Source organism: Drosophila teissieri, chromosome 2L, assembly GCF_016746235.2.
Source record: "Drosophila teissieri strain GT53w chromosome 2L, Prin_Dtei_1.1, whole genome shotgun sequence".
In the NCBI taxonomy this organism is placed as follows: domain Eukaryota; kingdom Metazoa; phylum Arthropoda; class Insecta; order Diptera; family Drosophilidae; genus Drosophila; species Drosophila teissieri.
In genome coordinates, this window is record NC_053029.1 from 10020511 (window position 1) to 10042066 (window position 21556).

Genomic DNA, 21556 nt, shown 5'->3' on the forward strand with positions numbered 1-21556 from the left:
GAGGTTGCGATAATTAACCCTGTTCTTTAATCATAAATGGGTATCGGGTATCCGGAAAATGCAGTTTTTGCACTCTTGAAAACTGCAGCGGATACTGCAGGAAATTACACAATCCATAGCATTTCCGTAAAGTGGAGCTCAATGCACTTTAATTATTACATTTACGAGCTTCTTTGGAATATTCACCTAGAGAAATTTCAAACATTTATAAAGATATTGCACTTGTACACTTTTTCAAACACACACACAACTTGCGTCACGCGACCGCGAGCTTTCAATCGTAAAAAATATATGTAAACTTGTGTAGTTTTATTCTCTTTAAATAAGTTAGTTTATTTCTGACGGTATTTCAGTCGTCACACTGGGCATAAACTATTACTTAAGAACTAAATACATTTATAATAAACACTTCAGGAAGTCTTGTAATTTGACAAAATATATATGAAAGAATGTCAAAACTTAAAATTTGTATTTGAAATGGAAAATGAATAAAAGTATACATCAATTTTAGATAAACAATAAATTTACAAATTAGTTTTTGAATTTCTTTTTTTTAATTATTTTTCTATGATTAAAAAAATTGTAGAGTGTTCAGGCTTCAAGCAAAGAAATTTCCTTCCGCGCATTTTAATTATGTTTCGTGCTCATATAAATACTTTCTTGGATTGGCGCAAATCATTTCTGTTGAAGGCGTTGATTAAACCACATCAAAACTAAGCGGGCTGTATATTTTTTAAAAATGAACGCAATGGTAAGTTATTTCCGAAATCGTTTCATAAAATTCGTTTGGTTATAAGACTTTTTCCATCTGCATACCTTTATTACACTCGTCCTTTCTGTTTCAGTTAACTTTGATTCCTGGATACCTATTTATACCCCTGATAATTCTTGCAAGTGCAGCACACAGTGATTCCTATTCTGTGAATAAAACCAGTAGTGCCGAAAGTGCTGAGTGGACCTATCCTGAATATGGAAAAGCATCTATTCACAGTAGCGGGAGAAGGCCGGAAAAGCTGAATTTACAAAATTACAATCGGGAGACCGAACGCAATGTGACTTTGAAACGCGGTGTAAAAAACTATCAAAAGCAAGGTGATAAGTTAACGAGGCATAAAATCAAATATAAGCAATCAGGTGCTCGAAGAAAAAATGTAAGCCCCCATCATGCGGATGACAGTACGGAAAGTAGGCATTATCATACGTTCGAGGAGATCCACGAGCATATCAATGAAGAGGATGGACAGTACCAGGCATCCGAACAAGTCGGAACACAAGCGATCCTGCACGAACATGTCGAGCAGTCGAGCAAGAAGGATGCGAAGCGTATGAAGGTCAAAATCAAGCACCACCATCATCACCATCATCACAACCACATTAAGGAACTGATCAAAACGGTGCCACAGCCGTATCCCGTGGAAAAGGTTGTCCATGTTCCCATTGAGAAAATTGTAGAGAAGATCGTACATGTGCCCAAGCTTGTGAATGTTACGGTTGAGAAAATAGTGCACGTTCCCATCGAAAAGATAGTGGAAAAGGTGATACACATTCCGAAGCCCGTCCAAGTTCCCAAACCATATGTGGTCGAAAAAATCATTGAGAAAATAGTCCACGTCCCAAAACCGTATCCTGTGCTCCGAACTGTTCCGTATCCAGTCGAAATAAAGGTGCCAGTTCACCTCGAAAAGAAGGTACCAGTGCCCTATAAGGTCGAGGTGGAACGAAAGGTTCCCATTTACATTCGCTCCAGCGAGCCATATAAATACGAGTCATCTACACTCTATGAAAGCTATCCCCGCGGTGAGGAGTTCAAACTCAACATTGAAATGGATCATCCACCGCCTAGAGAACACGAACCTTCCAGCCTACCATCCTCAAACTACTTTAACAGAATATACAAATCCAGGGAATTGGACCATCCTCCGAGGATAGAGGACTATCAAAGTTCAGTGCCCACGCAGTTTAAGCAAGATTACGCACCGAAAAGTATCTCCGATCAGCAGTTTAAGCACGAATACGTGACGAAAAGTAGTATTGATCCTCCGTTTAAGCACGAATACGTGACGAAAAGTAGTATTGATCCTCCGTTTAAGCACGATTACATACCCAAAAGTAGTTTTGAATCGCAGTATAACCAGGAATACGTACCCAAAACTAGTATTGAATCGACTTCTCCTGGTCGGGATGCGGTTTCCTTGAAACTCGTCGGTCCCCCTACTCCTTTCAATATCACGGGGAAGGATTTGGAGACCGCCAACTCCGCTCCAGACTTTGTCAATAGCTCCAACGTAGACCTTAGCCCACAGGAATCGGCTAATGCCTATCGCGGTATCCCATTCTCCATACCATTTCAGTTTGTACAACTCCAACCAATGGCCTTCCAAAGTCCTATACATGTGGAACTACCTGGTCAATCCGCTTTATCAGAAGGAGTTCAAAAGTAATAGTTTAATCAAATGTTTAGCCTAAGTAATCCTATCCAAAAAAATTTTCATATACTATTATACTTGTATACAAATGTTCCCCAACAATAATACAAAGAACTTCTACAAAATAAGTCGTAAAACTTTTATTGGCAGCCAGAGTAGGCTTGAACATTTAATTCAATTCCATAAAATAAATACAAAAAATAAATATGTTAAAAATGATTATTAATGATTATTTGATAAGCAATGAACCGTACTTCAGCTAAAAAACAACGTGTAACTAATCATAATATACTGTTGCATACTCTAAGCAAAAATAAAATTTCTCTAAAATAGTTTATTTTTAAATTGATTCCTATTGGGTATATTATTTGAAAGGAAAACCCCAAATAATTGTCATTGCGGTAAAATCGATAACGATAACCAGAATTCATTCCAATCGCATTCTAAAAGACACAAATTTTATAAATACTAAACATAAATCAAGGATATAAACACCTTTTTATTTGTTGGTTCAATTCATGTGTTTTGTATTGATGTAGAAATAGGGTTTTGCAAAAAAATTAGTTTGTCATTTGTTATATCAGTCGGCCGCAATATTACTAAACCGATGCAGTGACGATTGTTGTGTGTCATTGTTTTTATCAAATAGGAAAAAATTGCTACAAAATTGTGAATGTTCTGCATGTATTTCATGTTGCTAGTTCTGTGCAGTCCTCCTTGGCAAAGAAATATTTAATGCAATATTGTGATAAGTGTAAAAACAATGGAATGCTTATTGAACTACTGCTACAGCAAACTGATATCTGTGACATACTTACGTACATATGTATGTAAGCAACTGCAAACGAAAACAGTTACATTCAGAATCCGTTGCATCAAGAATCATTGATGATTTCTTTTTAACAGCTTTGACTCTACTATATATTACTTTTTGTCAAAAATACCATTTATGCCCAATTGATTTCTTATACCTTCTTTTAATTAATTACTAATTAATACGTTATTGCAGCCTTTAGTTGGAAATAATGAATTCCAAATCCGATTATGAAGCAGAAAAAGAAAAAAAGTTGACCATAACAAATAGATTCGGGGATTCCCTGGAAAACTATGAACTATCCAACGAGAGCGACCACAAGACCCATGTTTACCCGAAAAAGATTCCTAACAGAAAGAACGGAATTTTAAAGTAAGTAGTTAAACTGCTTAAATTCATTGTAAGCTTATGCTTTCCGATTTTAGAAACAGCGAAGCCAACCATAGTGCCGCCGAAAATCCCAATCTCGAGGATGTGGACTTGGCTGACATTTTGGGCACAAATTGGCCAAAACGAGCGGGACCAGCTGCAATGATCTTAAACAACAAAAGTAAAACGGATCCTAGTAATTGTGAAGATTTAATTTCAAAACCAGCCTCTCCCATATTAACAAAACTAGAGCCAGAGGAACCTTTACGTAAGATTTTTTTACTTGCTTTTTTCTAAAGAAATGAACAAAATTATATTGTTGAAAATTGAAGAAGGATCACTAGGCCATTTAATGCCGTCCGTCCGTCCGTATTACTCTTAATCTCGAGAACTATAAAAGCTAGTACTAGTTAGCTCAGTCTCCCAAGCAGTCGCTTTACTGCTTGCTGAGACATTCGATTTCTGCCTGCTACAGCACTCACTATACTGCTTGCATCTTTCCAATTGTCTCTTACTTCTTTTAGCTTAGTAACAGGTATGTAATAGTTGCTTCATTCGAATATAGCGTTCACTGTTGTTAACAACGTAATTGTCGACACGTTACAGTTTTTGTAAGACTTGTATTCACATTGCTTCCTTGCAAAACACAACGCAATGAAAATGTGTATTTATTTATAGATCGCCGGTCAAATACATAAGAACACATATATTCTATTTACGTTCACGTAAAACGCCAGTTCTCTGAGTTGATATATGCAGTTTGTTGAGGAGTTTTATTTGTTCTGCACTTTCTCAGAGTTCTCAATTGCTGAAAAACATAAAAATTAGTAAAGAAATTGAAACTGTGAATTGAATTAAATTACTGGTTTTAAAAATGAATATATACCAACAAAAATTGTCTTCTGACTTGGATATCCACAATAATATTCCATTAACAGTGCTAGAATTTTATTCACCAAGTTCATTGCCCCAAGAACTGGGTATGATCTATTATGAAACCGTTTCGCATTTGTACTTTTTAGTTTTAAAAATATCAGACAAGAAAATATACATTTACATTTTTGTCCTAGGTTTTACAATTGCTGATTACCAACCTCTGATTGAAATTCCTGGAACCGAGCTAGCGATTGGTTCCCTTGTAGAAGTCTCGAATCCTGGAGTTTGTGAAGATTTATATGGCGTTATAAGATGGATTGGTATACCTCCTGGCCCTCAAAAAAACGTGCTCGTTGGAATCGAGGTAGAAGACGAATCCAACTTAAAAAATGTTGTGGCATCGGATGGGAGACACAATGGCGTTCGGTATGTCATACTTTTAAACATTTAAATACATACATACAGTCACTAAGCTATAGCTTATTTAATCGATTTGCCATAGAAATCTTCACAAAAAACTATCTGTTGTGTTCTTTATTGTTTTAGCTTATTTACTTGCCATGATGGTCGAGCTATTTTTGTACCAGCCAACAGATGCACCGCTGACCGGCGATTTGCTGATGTAGATAATACCATTTCTGCAAACAGAGTTTCTACTAATCACGCAAAGAAATTTGGCGTCGCTGACTGTCCTGCTATTTATGGCCCGATACCACCATTAGGTAAGGATATTATACACATTTTAATAAAGGAAAGGGACTTATCCAGCCATTTATTTTCCAGAAATACACAACTCCGATGAGCTTGCAAGCATATGTGGAAAGTTCAAAGGAATACAAGGACACCATAATTCCTGCTACCTTGATGCAACTCTATTTTCCATGTTCACTTTTACCAGTGTTTTTGATTCAATTCTGTATAGACGTCCGGGCCCACAAGTAAGATATTCAAATTGGTTGCAAGGCTCACCAACTACAAATTATTTTATTTTCGACAGGATATTCGAAATTACAGTGAGGTTCAGAAGGTTTTGCGCGATGAAATCGTCAATCCATTGCGCAAAAATGTTTTCGTTCGATCTGATCGTGTGATGAAACTGCGCGAACTCCTAGATCAGCTAAGTTCGGTCAGCGGTCTCACCTGCGAGGAAAAAGATCCTGAAGAGTTCCTAAACAGTTTGCTATCGCAAATTATGCGAGTTGAACCGTTTTTAAAGGTGATTTTTGTACTCATATTGGATTGACATTTATAATACACAAATTTGTATATTCCTCAGCTAAGTTCGGGACAAGATTCATATTTTTACCAACTATTTGTTGAGAAGGATGAGAAGTTAACATTACCGAGTGTGCAACAACTGTTTGAACAGAGCTTCCACTCATCGGATATAAAACTAAAGGAGGTTCCTTCGTGTTTTATCATTCAAATGCCCCGTTTCGGAAAGAACTACAAGATGTATCCAAGAATATTGCCATCGCAGGTTCTTGATGTCACAGATATAATTGAAAATTGTATGTATTCGCAATATGCCAATTTGCATTTCCAGTCTTAACAATATTCATTTTGTAGCTCCTCGACAGTGCTCACTTTGTGGCAAACTAGCTGAATATGAGTGCCGGGATTGTTTTGGTAGCTTGCAGGCTGGATCAGGACTGGAATGCACCGCCTTTTGTCCAAAATGTCTGAAAACATTTCACAGTCACATCAAAAGGTGTGTGAAATTATATCAAAAGAGATAAACCTCCTTAAAACTTATTTTTCAGAACAAATCATGTGTCGAAAAAGATTTATAGTCCAAAGGAATTTAAAATCATGGCCGAGCACATGGTTGTGCCGCGATTGTACATGGAGTTATTCGCAGTCGTTTGCATAGAAACCTCTCATTACGTGGCGTTCGTCAAGTCTGGATCCGGTCCTGATGCTCCGTGGTGTTTTTTCGATTCAATGGCTGATAGAAAAGGCAAGCTAGACCTAGATTCGACCATTCTAGATATTAATACTTGCACATATATTTTTTCAGGCGAACAGAATGGATACAATATACCTGAAATTACGTGTGTTCCAGAATTAACACAGTGGCTCTCGGAAGAAGGCGCACGAGCTATAAATGAAACTTCAACGAACGATAAAGTATTACCTGAACACGCTAAGCGTATTTTTTGCGATGCCTATATGTGTCTGTACCAAAGCACAGATATTATGATGTACCATTAGAGCAAATTTATCAATAAATGAAATGAACGCAATAAAATTTTTGTAAAAATCACACGGGAAATAGATTTTTTAATTATTAAAGGTTATTTGTCTGTTATAAATATGTTTTTTGATATTTAACATACATATTTTAATACCGGGTAAAATAAACCTACACTGCCCAAAAAAACACCTATAACTTATTTAAATAGCTACACAGCTGCGTATACCCATATTTAATTAACAAAAAGCTTTTTTCAAAATAAGAAGTTCCTTTGGTTAGGAGGAGTGTTCGGGGAGGCTCTTGAAACCGGACTGATAAAATAATTGAAAAACCATCAGAAATGCGGATCACTAGACCATGAAAGGCAGGTCATATCCCGGATATATATGGAAGTATACACAGGGGTACATACAAATCTTGAAGTGATTGAACACCATTGGTCGACGAAGATGTTACAAAACTGCGGCGATTGCGATTGGTGGATTTTGAGGGAGGATATCCAGATGCTGTTAGCTCGGCGCACAGTCACTAAACAAGTGAAAAAGTGTTTCAGTTACTTTCCAGACAGCAAAGACTAGTTTTATGTGCCGCACTATCGCGAATATGTCGATTCTAAGCCGCGAATTTACTTTGGATTTAAATAAGTTCAATTAGAAAATGTTTAAAAATTCCGTAGCCTTGGCGTGCGAATTTTCAACCATGTATTATAACTCAATCTATAATACATCGACCATGTTCGACATGAAACGTAAATGTTTAAAACATTCATATAACTACGTTGAAGTTAATTCAATCCAATTGGGATAGTGATTTGTGAAACTACCTTTAAATTTAGTACATGCTTTTTTTGTGTGCATGATTGAAATTAAAAAGTAATAAATGTATTTGCCAATTGTTTCAGACTCCGAAAGTCAAGTTCAGCCACAGATATATAACACAAATCACCTAGGATATGTGCCAACTTCAAATACTCGGATTGTTAAGAAACGTAATACAGCTAACAAAAAGGAGAGAAGGCGAACCCAAAGCATAAACAATGCCTTTTCTTATCTTAGAGAAAAGATTCCCAATGTTCCTACAGATACTAAATTATCAAAGGTAATGGCACCGACGGAGATATAATAGGCCGATGGAGATTAGTTTTCAATGTTTCCCACCTAAATTGATTTTAAACTTCATTTTTATTTTATTTTTTATTTTGTTTTAGATACATTGGAAAGTGAAAGTTCTAACACATTGCATAAGAATATAATCAATTATTTGCACAATTTGCAGAACATTTGTGATTGTTTGCTTGGTTTACTTAACAGATTAAAACATTGAAGCTGGCCATATTGTACATAAACTATTTAGTTAATGTTCTTGATGGAGATCAGGATCCAAAAGGCGGATTTCGAGCTGAACTTAAGCCGGTCAGCCGTAAGATTTGTGGCGAAAAGAAGCACTGTTTAAAATCAGAGATTCAAGTAAGAGAATTAGAACATTTGTGCCACAAAACTATTTGTTATTGTACAATTTACATGATTTAAATAGCAAACCAAACACTATAAATATTATAATTGATTAATAGCGCTTTTGAATTTTGCATATCTACACCTTAGTTATGTTTATCCGACGGAATAACAATTTGAATAAATTATGTATATGCTTTATTCTTGGCGCTTTTCATACATTAAATAAATAAAATATTAAACTAAAATATATATTCAGTGTAAGTAAGAGATCAGAGATCACATTTAATCCAAAAACATTCTAGGTTCGTTGTTTTTTTTGTACAGAGATATGACAAACACAATGATTCCGCTGTAAGGGGCGTATTATTTGCTTTCTTTTTTTTATATATAGTTATAATTCTAGTCTTCTATTTGTTTTTTTTCATTTCGTTGAGATCTGTGTTCGGAATTTGTATTTTTATGGTACCCAAGATATTTTCTCCCCCTTTTTTGTGCACTGGGGTAGATATCTCAATTGTTTGTTTATTATAAGGAACAAAAGCACTTGACTTTATAAAAGAGCATTTAACGTTTCGCCCTCAAAGAAATAAGAACTATACGTAAGCGTAATGCTATTTCCCCTTGCAATCCGCAGATAAAAACTCTATTGATTGTAGATATTTTCCAAATGGAAGTGCGGTGCCATGTTTAGCTTCAAAAATCGAGTTTCGAAAGATATGTATATGACCAGTTGTAAGTTGTACTTTATTGTGCAATTTCGAAAGTGATAAACCACAGACGCCTGCAGCCGTAATTGAGAATCCATGCTAACCAACCGCCTTCTTCTCAAAATGGGGGTGAAATAATGGCTGGGAACATTTATTTAATAGGGCAATCTGGCTTTAGATCTGAATGCCAAAGGCAAGTGTCTAAGTGGTGCTTCAAAAACATTTAATCCATTAGGGGTTTGATTAATTAAGTGCCTTGTCAAAAGACTTATTTTGGGAAATATTTGTTTTGAGGTATTCTTTTCGTTATTCAAAATTTTTGAGCCTGTAAGGTTCATGATTAGAATTTGTTAATGTTTTTCAGCTAGGTAGGTTTTGCCTACTGATATTCATAAAAGAAAAAAACAAGATCCCTTATTGTTAGTCGTTAAATTTAACAATGGATAAAAGGATTTCACAGTGAAAGTGTATGTGGATGTTGTCTTTATCTGGGACTCACAAACAATTAAAACTGAACTACATTTCTAAATAAAAAAGTAAAGTGTTTCCATAGTGCTTCCGTGCACGTGTTATATTTTTGTTTACTTCTTAATTGTCTATTTGTGGGTACAAGTTGTATACAAAAAAAGAAAACTATGACCTGTATAAACAAAATGAGTTAGTCAAGTGCAATGCTTTGAAATCCACAAATTGAGTTTTCAATAGCCAGATAAGCAAATTCGATCTAGTTTAAAAAAATGTACAGGAATTGGACTCAACTTACATAGGATATTAAACATACATAAATGGGTCTGAAAGAAGAAGTTATGATTAAGCTTAAAATCTCTAAATTCATGTGCACATGCATTCAAAATCAAATGATCTATTAATTCTATTAAGTAATTCCAATTTCCATTTCAGAATGTTCCATTGTCGACCAAGGGGCGTACGGGTTGGCCACAAGATGTTTGGGCATCGGAACTTATTCCAGAACATAACTAAGCCCGTAATCTACTTAAATGATGTTTTATTCTATATATGTATATATTAATAATCTATTTATAAAAAGGAAATCATAAAAATAATATAATAAAAATAATAAAAAACATGCAGAATCCAGACTTTCCATTTATCTCTGTGAAATAATTTTATAAAGTAAAATTCATAATTTTCCTAACCTAAATTGGGGGACAGCAAATAAAAATTAAAAAAAGTACAACGTAAATAACGTGTTAAGAAGTTGCTAACTAATTAAACTGCTACTTTTTTGGTATGCCCTGTGGCTTTCTTAGATTCATAAAAATAATAATCATTTCAATGTTGGTTTTGGGAGTAATATCTGTCTCTAATTCAACAAAAGATAAAACGACTGTTGGCCAAAGTTTAAAAACATTTACATTACCAGAAACGTTTTATTATTCAAGTGCGAATGCCCCTATTTCTTGGATACGAATGGAATCGGAAATCGATAGATTGCTAAAAGTATCGTCCACATGTCATCTCTATAATCAATTTTCGAGCTGCGCTGCTGGATATTTGTGTGAATAAAAATAGTGTTGTGTATTGAGTAATTGTTAATAAGCAGCGTTAAAAAATATTGCAAGCACCAGCAAAATATTCAATATAATGCAAAAAAGGTAGATCAACTCGATTCACCAACAGTTTTCTCAAGATTCATGTATTTTTCCTCTGCATATGGATGTATGTGTGCGAGCAGAGACACGACACTAATGTTAATAAATAATGGACAATTACATTACGTGCACATGTTTGTACATACCTTGTCAAAGACAATGGTTATTACAACTGCGGTTTTATGTAACTCCATTGTTGGGATTTCAGAAAAGAAAGGTCTTTAAATTATACATACACAACTGGTAATTCGTTGAGGGAGAAAAAAGAATGTAGTGTCATCATTCTATACAACATTTTTGCAGTTCTTTGGCAACATAAAAATGTAATTTCCTTTTGTGTAATGCTAAAACATAAAACGGGACATCCTTCGTTATTATCATGTGCAAGAAAAAGTATGGAGTGCAATTGAAAAAGTGATTACATTCACGCATATGTATATATACGTGTATATCAGTACATATCAATGTACATATGCTTATTTTGTTGATTTTCAAAACAGTTCTTTAGCACTTGCCGTTATCTTGTATAAAAACAATTCGTCTATGTACAAGCGTAAATATGTGCATACAAATGTATAACTTGCATCACTTGACGAACTTCGAGTCATCGCGGTGAAATTTTAGTGAGTTTAAATGGCACAACGCAATTTCCCTCCAACTATCTCTTTGTGCGCCATGTGTGTTGTGCAGTTGGCAATTCGGGTTGCCCAAAAAGGAATGATTCGTTATCCAATTGGCTAATCCCATATTGCCAATAAATCTCTATAAGAATGATGAAATATGTACATACCCATAAGACACGGTTCTCATAGGAAAAGATTTGCTGATTCAATTTTTGTTAAGTTATTGAAAACAGTAATATTATTATGTTTTAGTTAATTTTTCATGGCTAACATATCTTTGTTTGCCAAATGAAAAATGCCTAGCAACCCAAAGTTGTCCTTTTAACTAGACCAAAAATATATCTTAAAATTTTTCGCCAATGTGAGCTTTAAGTAAATAAATAATTTATATGAAGTCGTGAGTCATTAATTGTAATGTTATTCTTGTCCTTTTCAGTTTTGGTATAGCAGCATAAATCAAATTTCGATTTGCGGTAAGTTAAGAAAAACATTTATATTTAAACAACTTTAGTTAAGTTAAGCAGAAGGGCAAGCCAATCTAAAACATTCAAAAAACGAAAAGTCATCTCCAAGAAGAATGACGTTTCCTGATTGATTTCAAAAGTAAGTAATTACGTGTTGTTTTTAGTTATTAGCAGAGTAATAAATACAAATAGAAAGAACTTAAGGTAATATTTAAATAAATGCAATTGCCACGTAGAGATTTAGATCAGATCATCCAAATTGGAAAGAACTGTTCGAAATATTTATTAGTTTCTAGTTTTGTTGTTAGAAGCGTCGCTAAGTCTTTTTAGAGTAACTATTTCTTTTTAGTTGGACAACATCGAGAATCCAGTAATGGGCTCCATGGGCTTGTTTGTTGATTTGTGTCCCAGCTGTCAATACATTACATGTATAATAGTCATAGCTTTAAAGTCAATATTCAAAATTTTGTTGTTCTCCTTACAGATGGGCGATGTCGACCCCGAGACGCTGCTGGAATGGCTGTCCATGGGACAAGGAGATGAGCGGGATATGCAACTGATCGCACTGGAGCAGCTGTGTATGCTGCTCCTGATGTCCGATAATGTAGATCGTTGCTTCGAAAGGTACTATCGACACTCAAAGAACATTTAAATTCTGATCACTAATCTACTTATCCCCAACATCAGTTGCCCTCCTCGAACATTTTTACCGGCGCTGTGTAAGATATTCCTGGATGAACTTGCACCTGAAAATGTACTCGAGGTCACTGCGCGAGCCATCACCTATTACCTGGATGTTTCGGCTGAGTGCACCAGGCGTATCGTTTCCATTGATGGCGCCATCAAAGCCATATGCAACCATCTAGTGGTTGCCGATCTATCATCGCGCACATCTCGCGATCTTGCCGAGCAATGTATCAAAGTGCTCGAGCTGATCTGCACCCGAGAAGCGGGCGCCGTCTTCGAGGGCGGCGGTCTCAACTGCGTTCTGTCCTTCATTCGGGACTGTGGCTCGCAGGTTCACAAGGACACCTTACACTCGGCCATGTCCGTGGTATCTAGGCTCTGCACCAAGGTTGAGCCCAACACCCCCTGCATTCAGAATTGCGTCGAGAGTCTAAGCACTCTGCTGCAGCACGAAGACTCCATGGTGTCCGATGGCGCCCTGAAGTGCTTTGCCTCTGTGGCGGACCGATTCACACGAAAGTGGGTGGACCCAGCCCCATTGGCAGAGTACGGCCTTACAACCGAGTTGTTGAAGCGCCTCAAAAGTGTCGGAGGAAACACACACTCTTCGCTATCAGCGGCTGGAACCCAGCCAACCAGCTCTAGCCAACCCGCTGCAACCACAAACTCGGATGCCATTAATGAAAACGTTGCGGGAACTGCAACCATATCCAACAGCACCAAGGTTAAGTCATCTGATGCCGCCGCATCGCCGCAGTCGATATCAACTACGATTTCCTTGTTGTCCACACTTTGTCGCGGATCTCCTTCGATCACCCATGACATATTGCGATCCCAGTTGGCCGATGCCCTCGAAAGAGCCCTGCAGGGCGATGAGCGATGCGTGCTGGACTGCATGCGATTCGCGGATCTCTTGCTGTTACTATTGTTCGAGGGACGCCAAGCCTTAAACCGAGGAAGTAACAACCCGAATCAGGGACAATTGGCGCCTCGACCAAGGCGTAATAATACCAACACCGATCGTACGCATCGCCAGCTCATTGATTGCATACGATCGAAGGACTCAGAAGCCCTACGCGAGGCCATTGAATCCGGCGGCATTGACGTCAATTGTATGGACGATGTGGGCCAAACACTTCTCAACTGGGCTTCGGCCTTCGGCACCTTGGAAATGGTAGAATATTTGTGCGAGAAAGGAGCCGATGTCAACAAGGGTCAACGAAGTTCGTCCCTACATTATGCGGCTTGTTTTGGTCGTCCGGCCATTGCAAAAATTCTCCTGAAATTCGGAGCCTATCCGGATTTGCGAGATGAAGATGGCAAAACACCATTGGATAAGGCGCGCGAAAGATTGGACGACGGACATCGAGAGGTGGCGGCAATTTTGCAGTCGCCCGGGGAGTGGATGTCTCCAGATCATTCGCTACTTAACAAAGATGGGAAAAAGTACACACTAATGGAGCCCCGAGGTGATCCGGAAATGGCGCCCATTTACCTTAAGGTGCTTCTGCCCATATTCTGTAGAACCTTCTTGGGTTCGATGCTGGGCAGCGTCCGGCGGGCCAGTTTGGCCCTGATTAAAAAGATTGTACAGTACGCGTACCCAACGGTGCTTCAAAGTCTCAGTGAAACCAGTTTTAGCGAAGATGCGGCGTCGACATCGGGGCAAAATGGTGGGAACCTACTAATTGAGGTGGTCGCCAGTGTCCTAGATAACGAGGTATAAACAAATGGCAATCATCGTCACACAAAACTAATTCCTATTTTAATGTTATTTCAGGATGACGATGACGGTCATTTAATAGTTTTAAACATTATTGAGGAAATTATGTGTAAAACACAGGAGGAATTCCTCGACCATTTTGCAAGGCTAGGAGTGTTTGCAAAGGTCCAAGCCCTGATGGACAATGATGCGGAGGAACTGTATGTGCAATTACCAGGGAGCTCAGAGGAACCAGCCACAACGCAAAGATCTTCGACCAGTGTGGCTGTCACTCCTAGGTCAACTTCAGGTATAAAATCAATTCTTTTGATTTGAAATCTTTTCTCATCGATCGGACAATACATTTAGATGATCCTATGGAGGACGCAAAGGAAATTTTGCAAGGGAAACCCTATCACTGGCGCGAGTGGAGCATTTGCAGAGGCCGGGATTGTTTGTACGTCTGGTCAGATTCTGTGGCCCTTGAGCTTTCTAATGGCTCAAACGGATGGTTCCGCTTCATAATAGATGGCAAACTGGCAACGATGTACTCCAGTGGAAGCCCCGAGAATGGAAATGATAGTTCTGGTAAGTTAAAAATACCTAACATTGCTAGATAAATTAAATATTTAGAATAATATGAAATATTACATTCTTAAACAGTTATATAAAATGATGTTAAATTGATTTGTTTGTTTTTTTCAGAAAATCGTGGCGAGTTTCTTGAGAAACTAATGCGGGCTCGATCCTGCGTGATTGCAGGAGTTGTATCACAGCCCATTTTGCCCACTGCGAGTGCGCTTCGCCTAGTTGTTGGAAACTGGGTTCTACAGTCGCAGAAAACAAACCAACTTCAAATTCACAACACCGAAGGCCACCAAGTTACCGTGTTGCAGGATGATTTGCCTGGATTTATTTTTGAAAGCAATCGAGGAACGAAGCATACCTTCTCGGCAGAAACTGTCCTGGGTCCCGATTTCGCATCCGGCTGGTCAACAGCTAAAAAGAAGCGCAATAAGTCAAAGACGGAAGGTCAAAAGTTCCAGGTTCGAAACCTATCGCGGGAAATTTATAACAAGTACTTCAAGTCTGCGCAAACTATTCCTCGAGGCGCCGTAGCAATACTTACGGATATAGTGAAGCAAATTGAGCTATCCTTTGAGGAGCAGCACATGGCACCAAATGGAAACTGGGAGACCACACTCTCGGACGCCCTAATGAAGCTATCTCAACTTATACACGAAGACGGCGTTGTAAGCGCCTATGAAATGCATTCGTCGGGTTTGGTACAAGCTTTGGTTGCCGTTTTGTCCGTTAATCATTGGGAAACTAATTCACCTCGCTGCAAGCGAAACAAAATGCAAAAGCAACGAGTTTCCGTATTCAAGAAATGTATACTGGAGGACAATGTTGAGTCTGCAACGAACAAACCAAGAACTAAAAGTACTGCAAGTATTTTAATTCAAAAGCTTGTGTCGGTTTTGGAAAGCACAGAGAAGCTTCCAGTGTACTTGTACGATACTCCTTGCACTGGATATAGTTTGCAAATTCTGCAGAAAAGACTTCGCTTCCGTTTAGAGCGTGCAGAATGCGAAAGCACATTGTTCGATCGCTCGGGGCGAACTCTTAAAATGGAACCATTGGCAACGATTGGACAACTTTCCAAATATCTACTAAAAATGGTGGCAAAACAATGGTACGACCTCGACCGGTCAACCTACTTTTACTTGAAAAAAATTCGGGAGCATAGGACCGGAACCGTGTTTACGCACTCCTTTGATTTCGACGAGGAAGGCTTGTTATTCTACATTGGATCCAATGCAAAGACCTGCGATTGGGTTAATCCAGCGCAATATGGTCTGGTGCAAGTGACAAGTTCTGAGGGAAAGACCTTACCCTATGGCAAACTGGAGGATATTCTATCTCGCGATAGCATCTCACTCAATTGTCACACCAAGGATAACAAGAAGGCTTGGTTCGCCATCGACCTGGGGGTCTATATAATTCCCACTGCTTATACGCTGCGCCATGCCCGCGGATATGGAAGATCGGCTTTGAGAAATTGGCTACTTCAAGGCTCAAAAGATGGCCTAACTTGGACCACCCTCAGCACTCATGTGGATGACAAGAGTCTTGTAGAGCCGGGCAGCACAGCTACTTGGCCCATTACCTGTGCAACTGACGATTCCATAAGGTACCGCCACATCAGAATCCAACAAAATGGGCGCAATGCGTCTGGCCAGACCCATTATCTAAGTTTGAGTGGCTTCGAAATCTATGGGCGTGTCGTGGGAGTGGCCGATGATATTGGAAAGAGTGTCAAGGAAGCAGAGGCAAAAATAAGGCGCGAGAGGCGGCAGATAAGAGCACAGCTCAAGCACATGACCACCGGTGCACGAGTGATTCGTGGCGTCGACTGGCGTTGGGAGGAACAGGATGGATGTGCCGAGGGCACAATAACTGGCGAAATACACAACGGCTGGATCGATGTGAAGTGGGACCATGGCGTACGCAACTCCTATCGCATGGGAGCCGAAGGAAAGTACGATTTAAAGTTGGCTGATTGCGAGTATCTATCCGCCTTCGACGGAAATCAGTCGATGGGTACTGCGAGCACAGCTCCAAAAGCATGTGAGAAAGGTAACACACTCACATCTCGCAAATCGAGCTCTACTCCATCCCTGCCCGAAGCCACTGAGAAGAATCAAAACCCCGAGGGCGCATCCAATCAAACCGTTTCGGCGGATAACTTGGCGTGGAAGCAGGCTGTGGAGACAATTGCAGAGAACGTATTTGCCTCGGCCAAGACACAGATTATATCCAATCAACTTGCTATGAACACATCTTCCTCCAGGGAAGCTCGAGCCAAACACAAGGAGTCAGGCACTAACCAAATGCATAAGGATAACATAAGCGGACCGTCACCCTTGAGCCGGGAGTTGGAGCACATATCGGACTTGTCTGCTATCAACAACTCTATGCCGGCAATTAACTCGAGCATTGTCTCCGACCTAGCCACCATTTCGGAGAACTTATCACTAACTGAATTGTCCAAAGAAAATATATGCAGCGTCCTTACGCCTTCTTACAAGGCTGCTGAGAGTGTTACTGCAAGTCAGAGCTCAAGCCATCCGGATGTACAGAGTTCGTCGCCGCGGGAGAACGATATCAAAAACATATCCAACATTGAGGAAAACAATAAGATGAACGCAAACAACTCGGTGAATAAGATATCCAAGGACCTGCTCGCGAATCTCCGAACCTCGAACATTGCTGGCTGTCCACCAGTCACACAACTTTCCACCGAAGCCCTCGAAATGATCGACAAAATGCGCGATGGCGTGGACATGATTCGAAACAACTCCAATAACATTCTGTCCACAGACACTTTCCCAGTGCCCTGCACAAATGTTCCAGTTGGCGTTAAGAAGACCCCAAAGGCTCAGGCTCTAATAAATCCTGATAACGCCAATCAGAAGCAAATTATAGTTACAACCGAAGAGTTCCCCACTAAGAGTTCAAAGAAGCCCAGTGTAACTTTGAAACCAGCTCAGCAACCAAATGCAGTGTTATCAATCGTGGACATCAAGGATCCGCAGATTTCAACCGAAAACGTTTCGGTTCCCAGCCAGATGAGTATCAGTGTTCCTAATCTGACAACAACTTCAGCTTCGGAGGTTCCCTCGACTTCCGAAGTGGCAACCCACACCGGTTTGCTGGAGACATTTGCCGCAATTGCTCGTCGTCGTACCTCCCAAGGTACCAATATACAGGATAATCAGATTATGAATGCGGAAGCAAATGTGAACGAGCACGGCGATCAGAACGCTTCTGGCTCATTCCTTGGCCACTCGGTAACTAGTTTAGTTAAGTTGGCGTTGTCAAGCAACTTCCACTCTGGACTGCTTAGCACCGCTCAAAGCTACCCAAGTCTATCGTCGAATAATAGCGAAAACATAGCTCCGTCGAACCCTACAAATACCTCTGCGGGTCAGCAATCGGCATCCACTATTAATCATACCCTAACAATGAGTCTAACATCCACATCGAGTGACAGTGAGCAAGTATCCCTCGAAGACTTTTTAGAGAGTTGCAGAGCGCCGGCGTTGTTGGGTGATTTGGACGATGAGGACGACATGGATGAGGACAACGATGAAGAGGAGAACGAGGACGAGTACGAAGAGGTCGGAAACACGTTGCTGCAAGTGATGGTCTCCCGAAATTTGCTTACCTTTATGGATGACGAGGCTATGGAGAACAGGTTGGTGGGTGTGACCAAGCGCAAGTCATGGGACGACGAGTTTGTTTTAAAGAGGCAGTTCTCTGCGTTGATACCTGCTTTCGATCCACGCCCGGGCCGCACAAACGTCAACCAAACTTCCGATCTGGAAATATCCCCCCTTGGCGTCGAACTACCGAAACCCCAGCAGAGTGGGCCCGAGACTATCGAGCAGCCTTTGCTGGGCCTTAAATTGCGGGGTCCGGGAATCGGTGGCATACCTGAAGTGGAAATCGACCTGAGTAACACCGACTGGACCATATTCAGAGCGGTACAAGAATTACTTCAGTGCAGTCAGTTGAACAAGCTGGACAAATTCCGGAAGATATGGGAGCCCACATACACCATTGTGTACCGGGAGGTGTCACCCGAGGCACAGGAGAGCACTTGCCTGGAGTCGGAGGAGTTTCCGCAAACGCCCGATGTGTCTTCAAAGAGTGGTGCATCAACTTTGTCCCCTAACTCTCCCATGCACATCGGGTTCAACGTAGCCGACAATAACCTGTGCTCCGTGGACGATGTACTTGAGCTGCTCACTCAAATCAATGGTCTCAATCAGTCCGAAATCGATTCGGATGTCAAGGAGCACGGTGTATCGGTGTTGTCCGAAGATCTCTTCATCAGCAAGAAAATAACCAACAAACTGCAACAGCAAATTCAGGATCCATTGGTGCTCGCCAGCAACGCGCTGCCGAACTGGTGCGAGAACTTAAACCAATCCTGCCCCTTTCTGTTTCCATTTGAGACCAGGCAGTTGTACTTTAACTGCACATCGTTCGGAGCTTCGCGCAGCATAGTATGCCTACAGTCCCAGCGAGATGTCACTGTGGAACGGCAAAGGATACCCATAATGAGTCCGCGGCGGGATGATCACGAGTTCCGCATCGGACGTCTAAAGCACGAACGCGTAAAAGTTCCGCGAAACGAGGATCTGCTCATGTGGGCAATGCAGGTCATGAAGACTCATTGCAATCGCAAGTCCGTGCTGGAGGTTGAGTTTTTGGATGAGGAAGGAACTGGTTTGGGACCAACGTTGGAGTTCTACGCCTTGGTGGCCGCAGAAATTCAGCGTTCCGACCTTTGTATGTGGCTGTGTGACGATGATTTGGGCGAGGACACCGAAAACTCACCGCAGAATGCGGAAGGGAACTCAAAACCTGTTGGGTATTACGTAAATCGCAGGGAGCACGGAATTTTCCCAGCACCACTACCGCAGAACACCGAGATAAGTGAGAAGGTTCTGAAATACTTCTGGTTCTTCGGCGTTTTTGTGGCAAAAGTTTTGCAGGATATGCGCTTGGTGGACATACCATTATCAACATCATTTCTTCAGCTGCTTTGTCACAACAAAGTGTTATCACGTAATCTCCAAAAGGTCATTTCGGATAGACGAAATGGCGACCTTTCAGTCGTATCAGAAGAATCTGATATAGTAGAAACCTGCACTAAACTGCTGCGAACTGATTCCAACAAGTCAAATGCATTCGGTGGTATTCTATCATTGGAAAACTTAAAAGAAATAGATCCAACTCGTTATCAATTCCTGCAAGAAATGCAAAACCTATTGATGCGGAAGCAGTCAATCGAGTTTGACGACACGATAAGCGCCGAGAAGAAACATGAGCTTATCAACGAGCTTAAGCTGCACACCCAAAATGGCTTGGAGGTATCTCTCGAAGACTTGGCCCTTACTTTCACGTATCTGCCAAGTTCCTCGATATATGGATACAGCCAGGCCGAACTGCTGCCGAATGGATCGTCAGTGAACGTTACCATCGATAACTTGGAAGCGTACTGCGAACTGCTGATGAACTTCATCTTGCAGGACGGAATCGCTCAGCAAATGAAAGCCTTCAGTGATGGCTTCAACGAAGTGTTCCCTCTAAAGAAGTTGGCCGCTTTTACTCCCTCAGAGGCGCGAATGATGATATGTGGCGAGCAGTTCCCCCATTGGAGCCGAGAAGACATTATTTCATACACTGAACCAAAACTTGGTTACAACAAAGACAGGTTAGCTTGGAAACAGATTGATGTGTATTACAATTAATTAATTTATTTTTTTAATTTCAGTCCCGGATTCCAACGCTTTGTTAACGTTTTGTTAAGCATGTCGGGAGACGAGAGGAAGGCGTTCCTCCAATTTACAACTGGTTGCAGTAGCCTGCCCCCAGGAGGACTGGCCAACCTCCATCCCCGACTGACAGTTGTCCGAAAGGTAGATGCTGGAGTTGGAAGCTATCCATCCGTGAACACATGCGTTCACTATTTAAAGCTTCCCGACTACCCAACAGAGGAGATCATGAAGGAGCGCTTGTTAACAGCAACTAAGGAAAAGGGGTTTCATTTAAATTAAACAATTTATTGTACTCGATATTCAAGTTAATAAAATTTGAACCTTTTGTTATTTAAAGAGCACTGTTGCAAACACTAGAAGCTATCATGTAAATATTTTTGCTGTTTAAGCTCATTGTATGTATGTAAGTTTAAATTACTTATATCTAAAGTCTGGCCTTTTGTTTTCAAATTTAATATAGCAAGAAATGGTAACTATCCAAAGCGGTACTTTTTGTTTAATCTTATTTTTGAAGTATTCTGATGTTCACGGCAAAAAAGCACCATTCTCAATGAAAAGGTTATTTAGAAACTCTTGTATTGCATTACTTAGGTTACTTGGATTACTTGTGATCAAGAGAGCTGGGTACATCAAAGTCGAAATACTCAGCTACTTTTTCTTATTTGTTATCAAATAATGCGCTACTTATTTATACATTTCTGCGGCAGTTCATTTGAAAACATAAATAATGAGCTTACTGCACTGTCAGCTGCGTTCGCAAACAAATTGCAGTCTAAGATTGTGTAAGCAAGAAAATAAATATTACTGCTTATATTAATTGTTCTATCTCCTATTAAAACAATAAAAAAAAATATAAAACCGTTTGTTGAACTGCGAGGTGAAAGAATCTTTTTAAATCGTTCGCTAAGAAATATTCCATTTGTATTACTTTTTTGTTTCTATTATTTAAAATATAGCTAAAAACCCGTCCACCCTTAAAAGATTTAGTTTAGTGAGCTGCCCTCCTAAATTTTTCATTCATTTTATAAAGCAAGAAGAACAACAGTGAAGCAATAAAACTTGCGAAATAAGATACCAAAATTTGGTCATCCTCGTGCGGGTTATTATCATTATAAGATTAATGTTTTGAGTACTTCCTCAGTTACACTTTATATAAAAGTGTTATTTTGCACACCTGTTTATGCTGAATTATCGCAGGCAATTTAAAACGCAGGAATGCGGGTTCCTCTGTACTTAAGCAAATTATATAAAAAGATAAGCCATATCTGTGC

General features: G+C 39.9%; 4 protein-coding genes across 5 annotated transcripts; all 4 read left to right on the forward strand.

Moving 5' to 3' along the window:
* Window positions 1-698: 698 nt before the first annotated feature.
* On the forward strand, window positions 699-2562 carry LOC122617688 (titin). The gene is made up of 2 exons (XM_043793642.1): window positions 699-751; window positions 846-2562. Exons 1-2 carry the CDS (start codon window positions 740-742, stop codon window positions 2439-2441), a joined length of 1608 nt encoding a protein of 535 aa, XP_043649577.1. The 5' UTR covers window positions 699-739; the 3' UTR covers window positions 2442-2562.
* A 267-nt stretch (window positions 2563-2829) lies between these two features.
* LOC122617674 (ubiquitin carboxyl-terminal hydrolase CYLD) lies at window positions 2830-6753 on the forward strand. 2 transcript variants are annotated; one of them, XM_043793622.1, is made up of 11 exons: window positions 2830-2931; window positions 3436-3612; window positions 3666-3877; window positions 4680-4911; window positions 5032-5207; window positions 5269-5423; window positions 5483-5701; window positions 5762-5996; window positions 6055-6196; window positions 6249-6445; window positions 6506-6753. In XM_043793622.1, the coding sequence occupies exons 2-11, from the start codon at window positions 3452-3454 to the stop codon at window positions 6697-6699; spliced, it is 1923 nt and encodes a 640-aa protein (XP_043649557.1). In that variant the 5' UTR covers window positions 2830-2931; window positions 3436-3451; the 3' UTR covers window positions 6700-6753. The 2 variants fall into 2 exon arrangements, with proteins under 2 accessions (XP_043649557.1, XP_043649566.1); XM_043793631.1 differs by lacking the exon at window positions 2830-2931 and adding an exon at window positions 3043-3180.
* A 503-nt stretch (window positions 6754-7256) lies between these two features.
* On the forward strand, window positions 7257-9887 carry LOC122626598 (heart- and neural crest derivatives-expressed protein 2). Its single transcript, XM_043806917.1, has 4 exons — window positions 7257-7430; window positions 7584-7780; window positions 7993-8148; window positions 9744-9887. Exons 1-4 carry the CDS (start codon window positions 7340-7342, stop codon window positions 9822-9824), a joined length of 525 nt encoding a protein of 174 aa, XP_043662852.1. The 5' UTR covers window positions 7257-7339; the 3' UTR covers window positions 9825-9887.
* Window positions 9888-10316: 429 nt separating this feature from the next.
* Window positions 10317-20621, forward strand: LOC122611944 (E3 ubiquitin-protein ligase Ufd4). Its single transcript, XM_043785370.1, has 8 exons — window positions 10317-10459; window positions 11516-11552; window positions 12028-12167; window positions 12231-13950; window positions 14011-14242; window positions 14302-14520; window positions 14638-20221; window positions 20282-20621. Exons 3-8 carry the CDS (start codon window positions 12028-12030, stop codon window positions 20562-20564), a joined length of 8178 nt encoding a protein of 2725 aa, XP_043641305.1. The 5' UTR covers window positions 10317-10459; window positions 11516-11552; the 3' UTR covers window positions 20565-20621.
* The last annotated feature ends 935 nt before the right edge of the window (window positions 20622-21556 follow it).

Excerpts from the sequence above, each read along its gene's own strand:
- LOC122617674 (XM_043793622.1), top strand. The coding sequence starts at position 3,452 with ATGAATTCCAAATCCGATTATGAAGCAGAAAAAGAAAAAAAGTTGACC. Across the intron at positions 4,912-5,031 it reads GGGAGACACAATGGCGTTCG|CTTATTTACTTGCCATGATG; the intron begins GTATGTCATACT and ends TTATTGTTTTAG. Across the intron at positions 5,702-5,761 it reads GAGTTGAACCGTTTTTAAAG|CTAAGTTCGGGACAAGATTC; the intron begins GTGATTTTTGTA and ends TATATTCCTCAG.
- LOC122626598 (XM_043806917.1), top strand. The coding sequence starts at position 7,340 with ATGTTTAAAAATTCCGTAGCCTTGGCGTGCGAATTTTCAACCATGTAT. Across the intron at positions 7,431-7,583 it reads GACCATGTTCGACATGAAAC|ACTCCGAAAGTCAAGTTCAG; the intron begins GTAAATGTTTAA and ends CAATTGTTTCAG. Across the intron at positions 7,781-7,992 it reads CAGATACTAAATTATCAAAG|ATTAAAACATTGAAGCTGGC; the intron begins GTAATGGCACCG and ends TTTACTTAACAG.
- LOC122611944 (XM_043785370.1), top strand. The coding sequence starts at position 12,028 with ATGGGCGATGTCGACCCCGAGACGCTGCTGGAATGGCTGTCCATGGGA. Across the intron at positions 12,168-12,230 it reads GTAGATCGTTGCTTCGAAAG|TTGCCCTCCTCGAACATTTT; the intron begins GTACTATCGACA and ends CCCCAACATCAG. Across the intron at positions 14,243-14,301 it reads CACTCCTAGGTCAACTTCAG|ATGATCCTATGGAGGACGCA; the intron begins GTATAAAATCAA and ends CAATACATTTAG.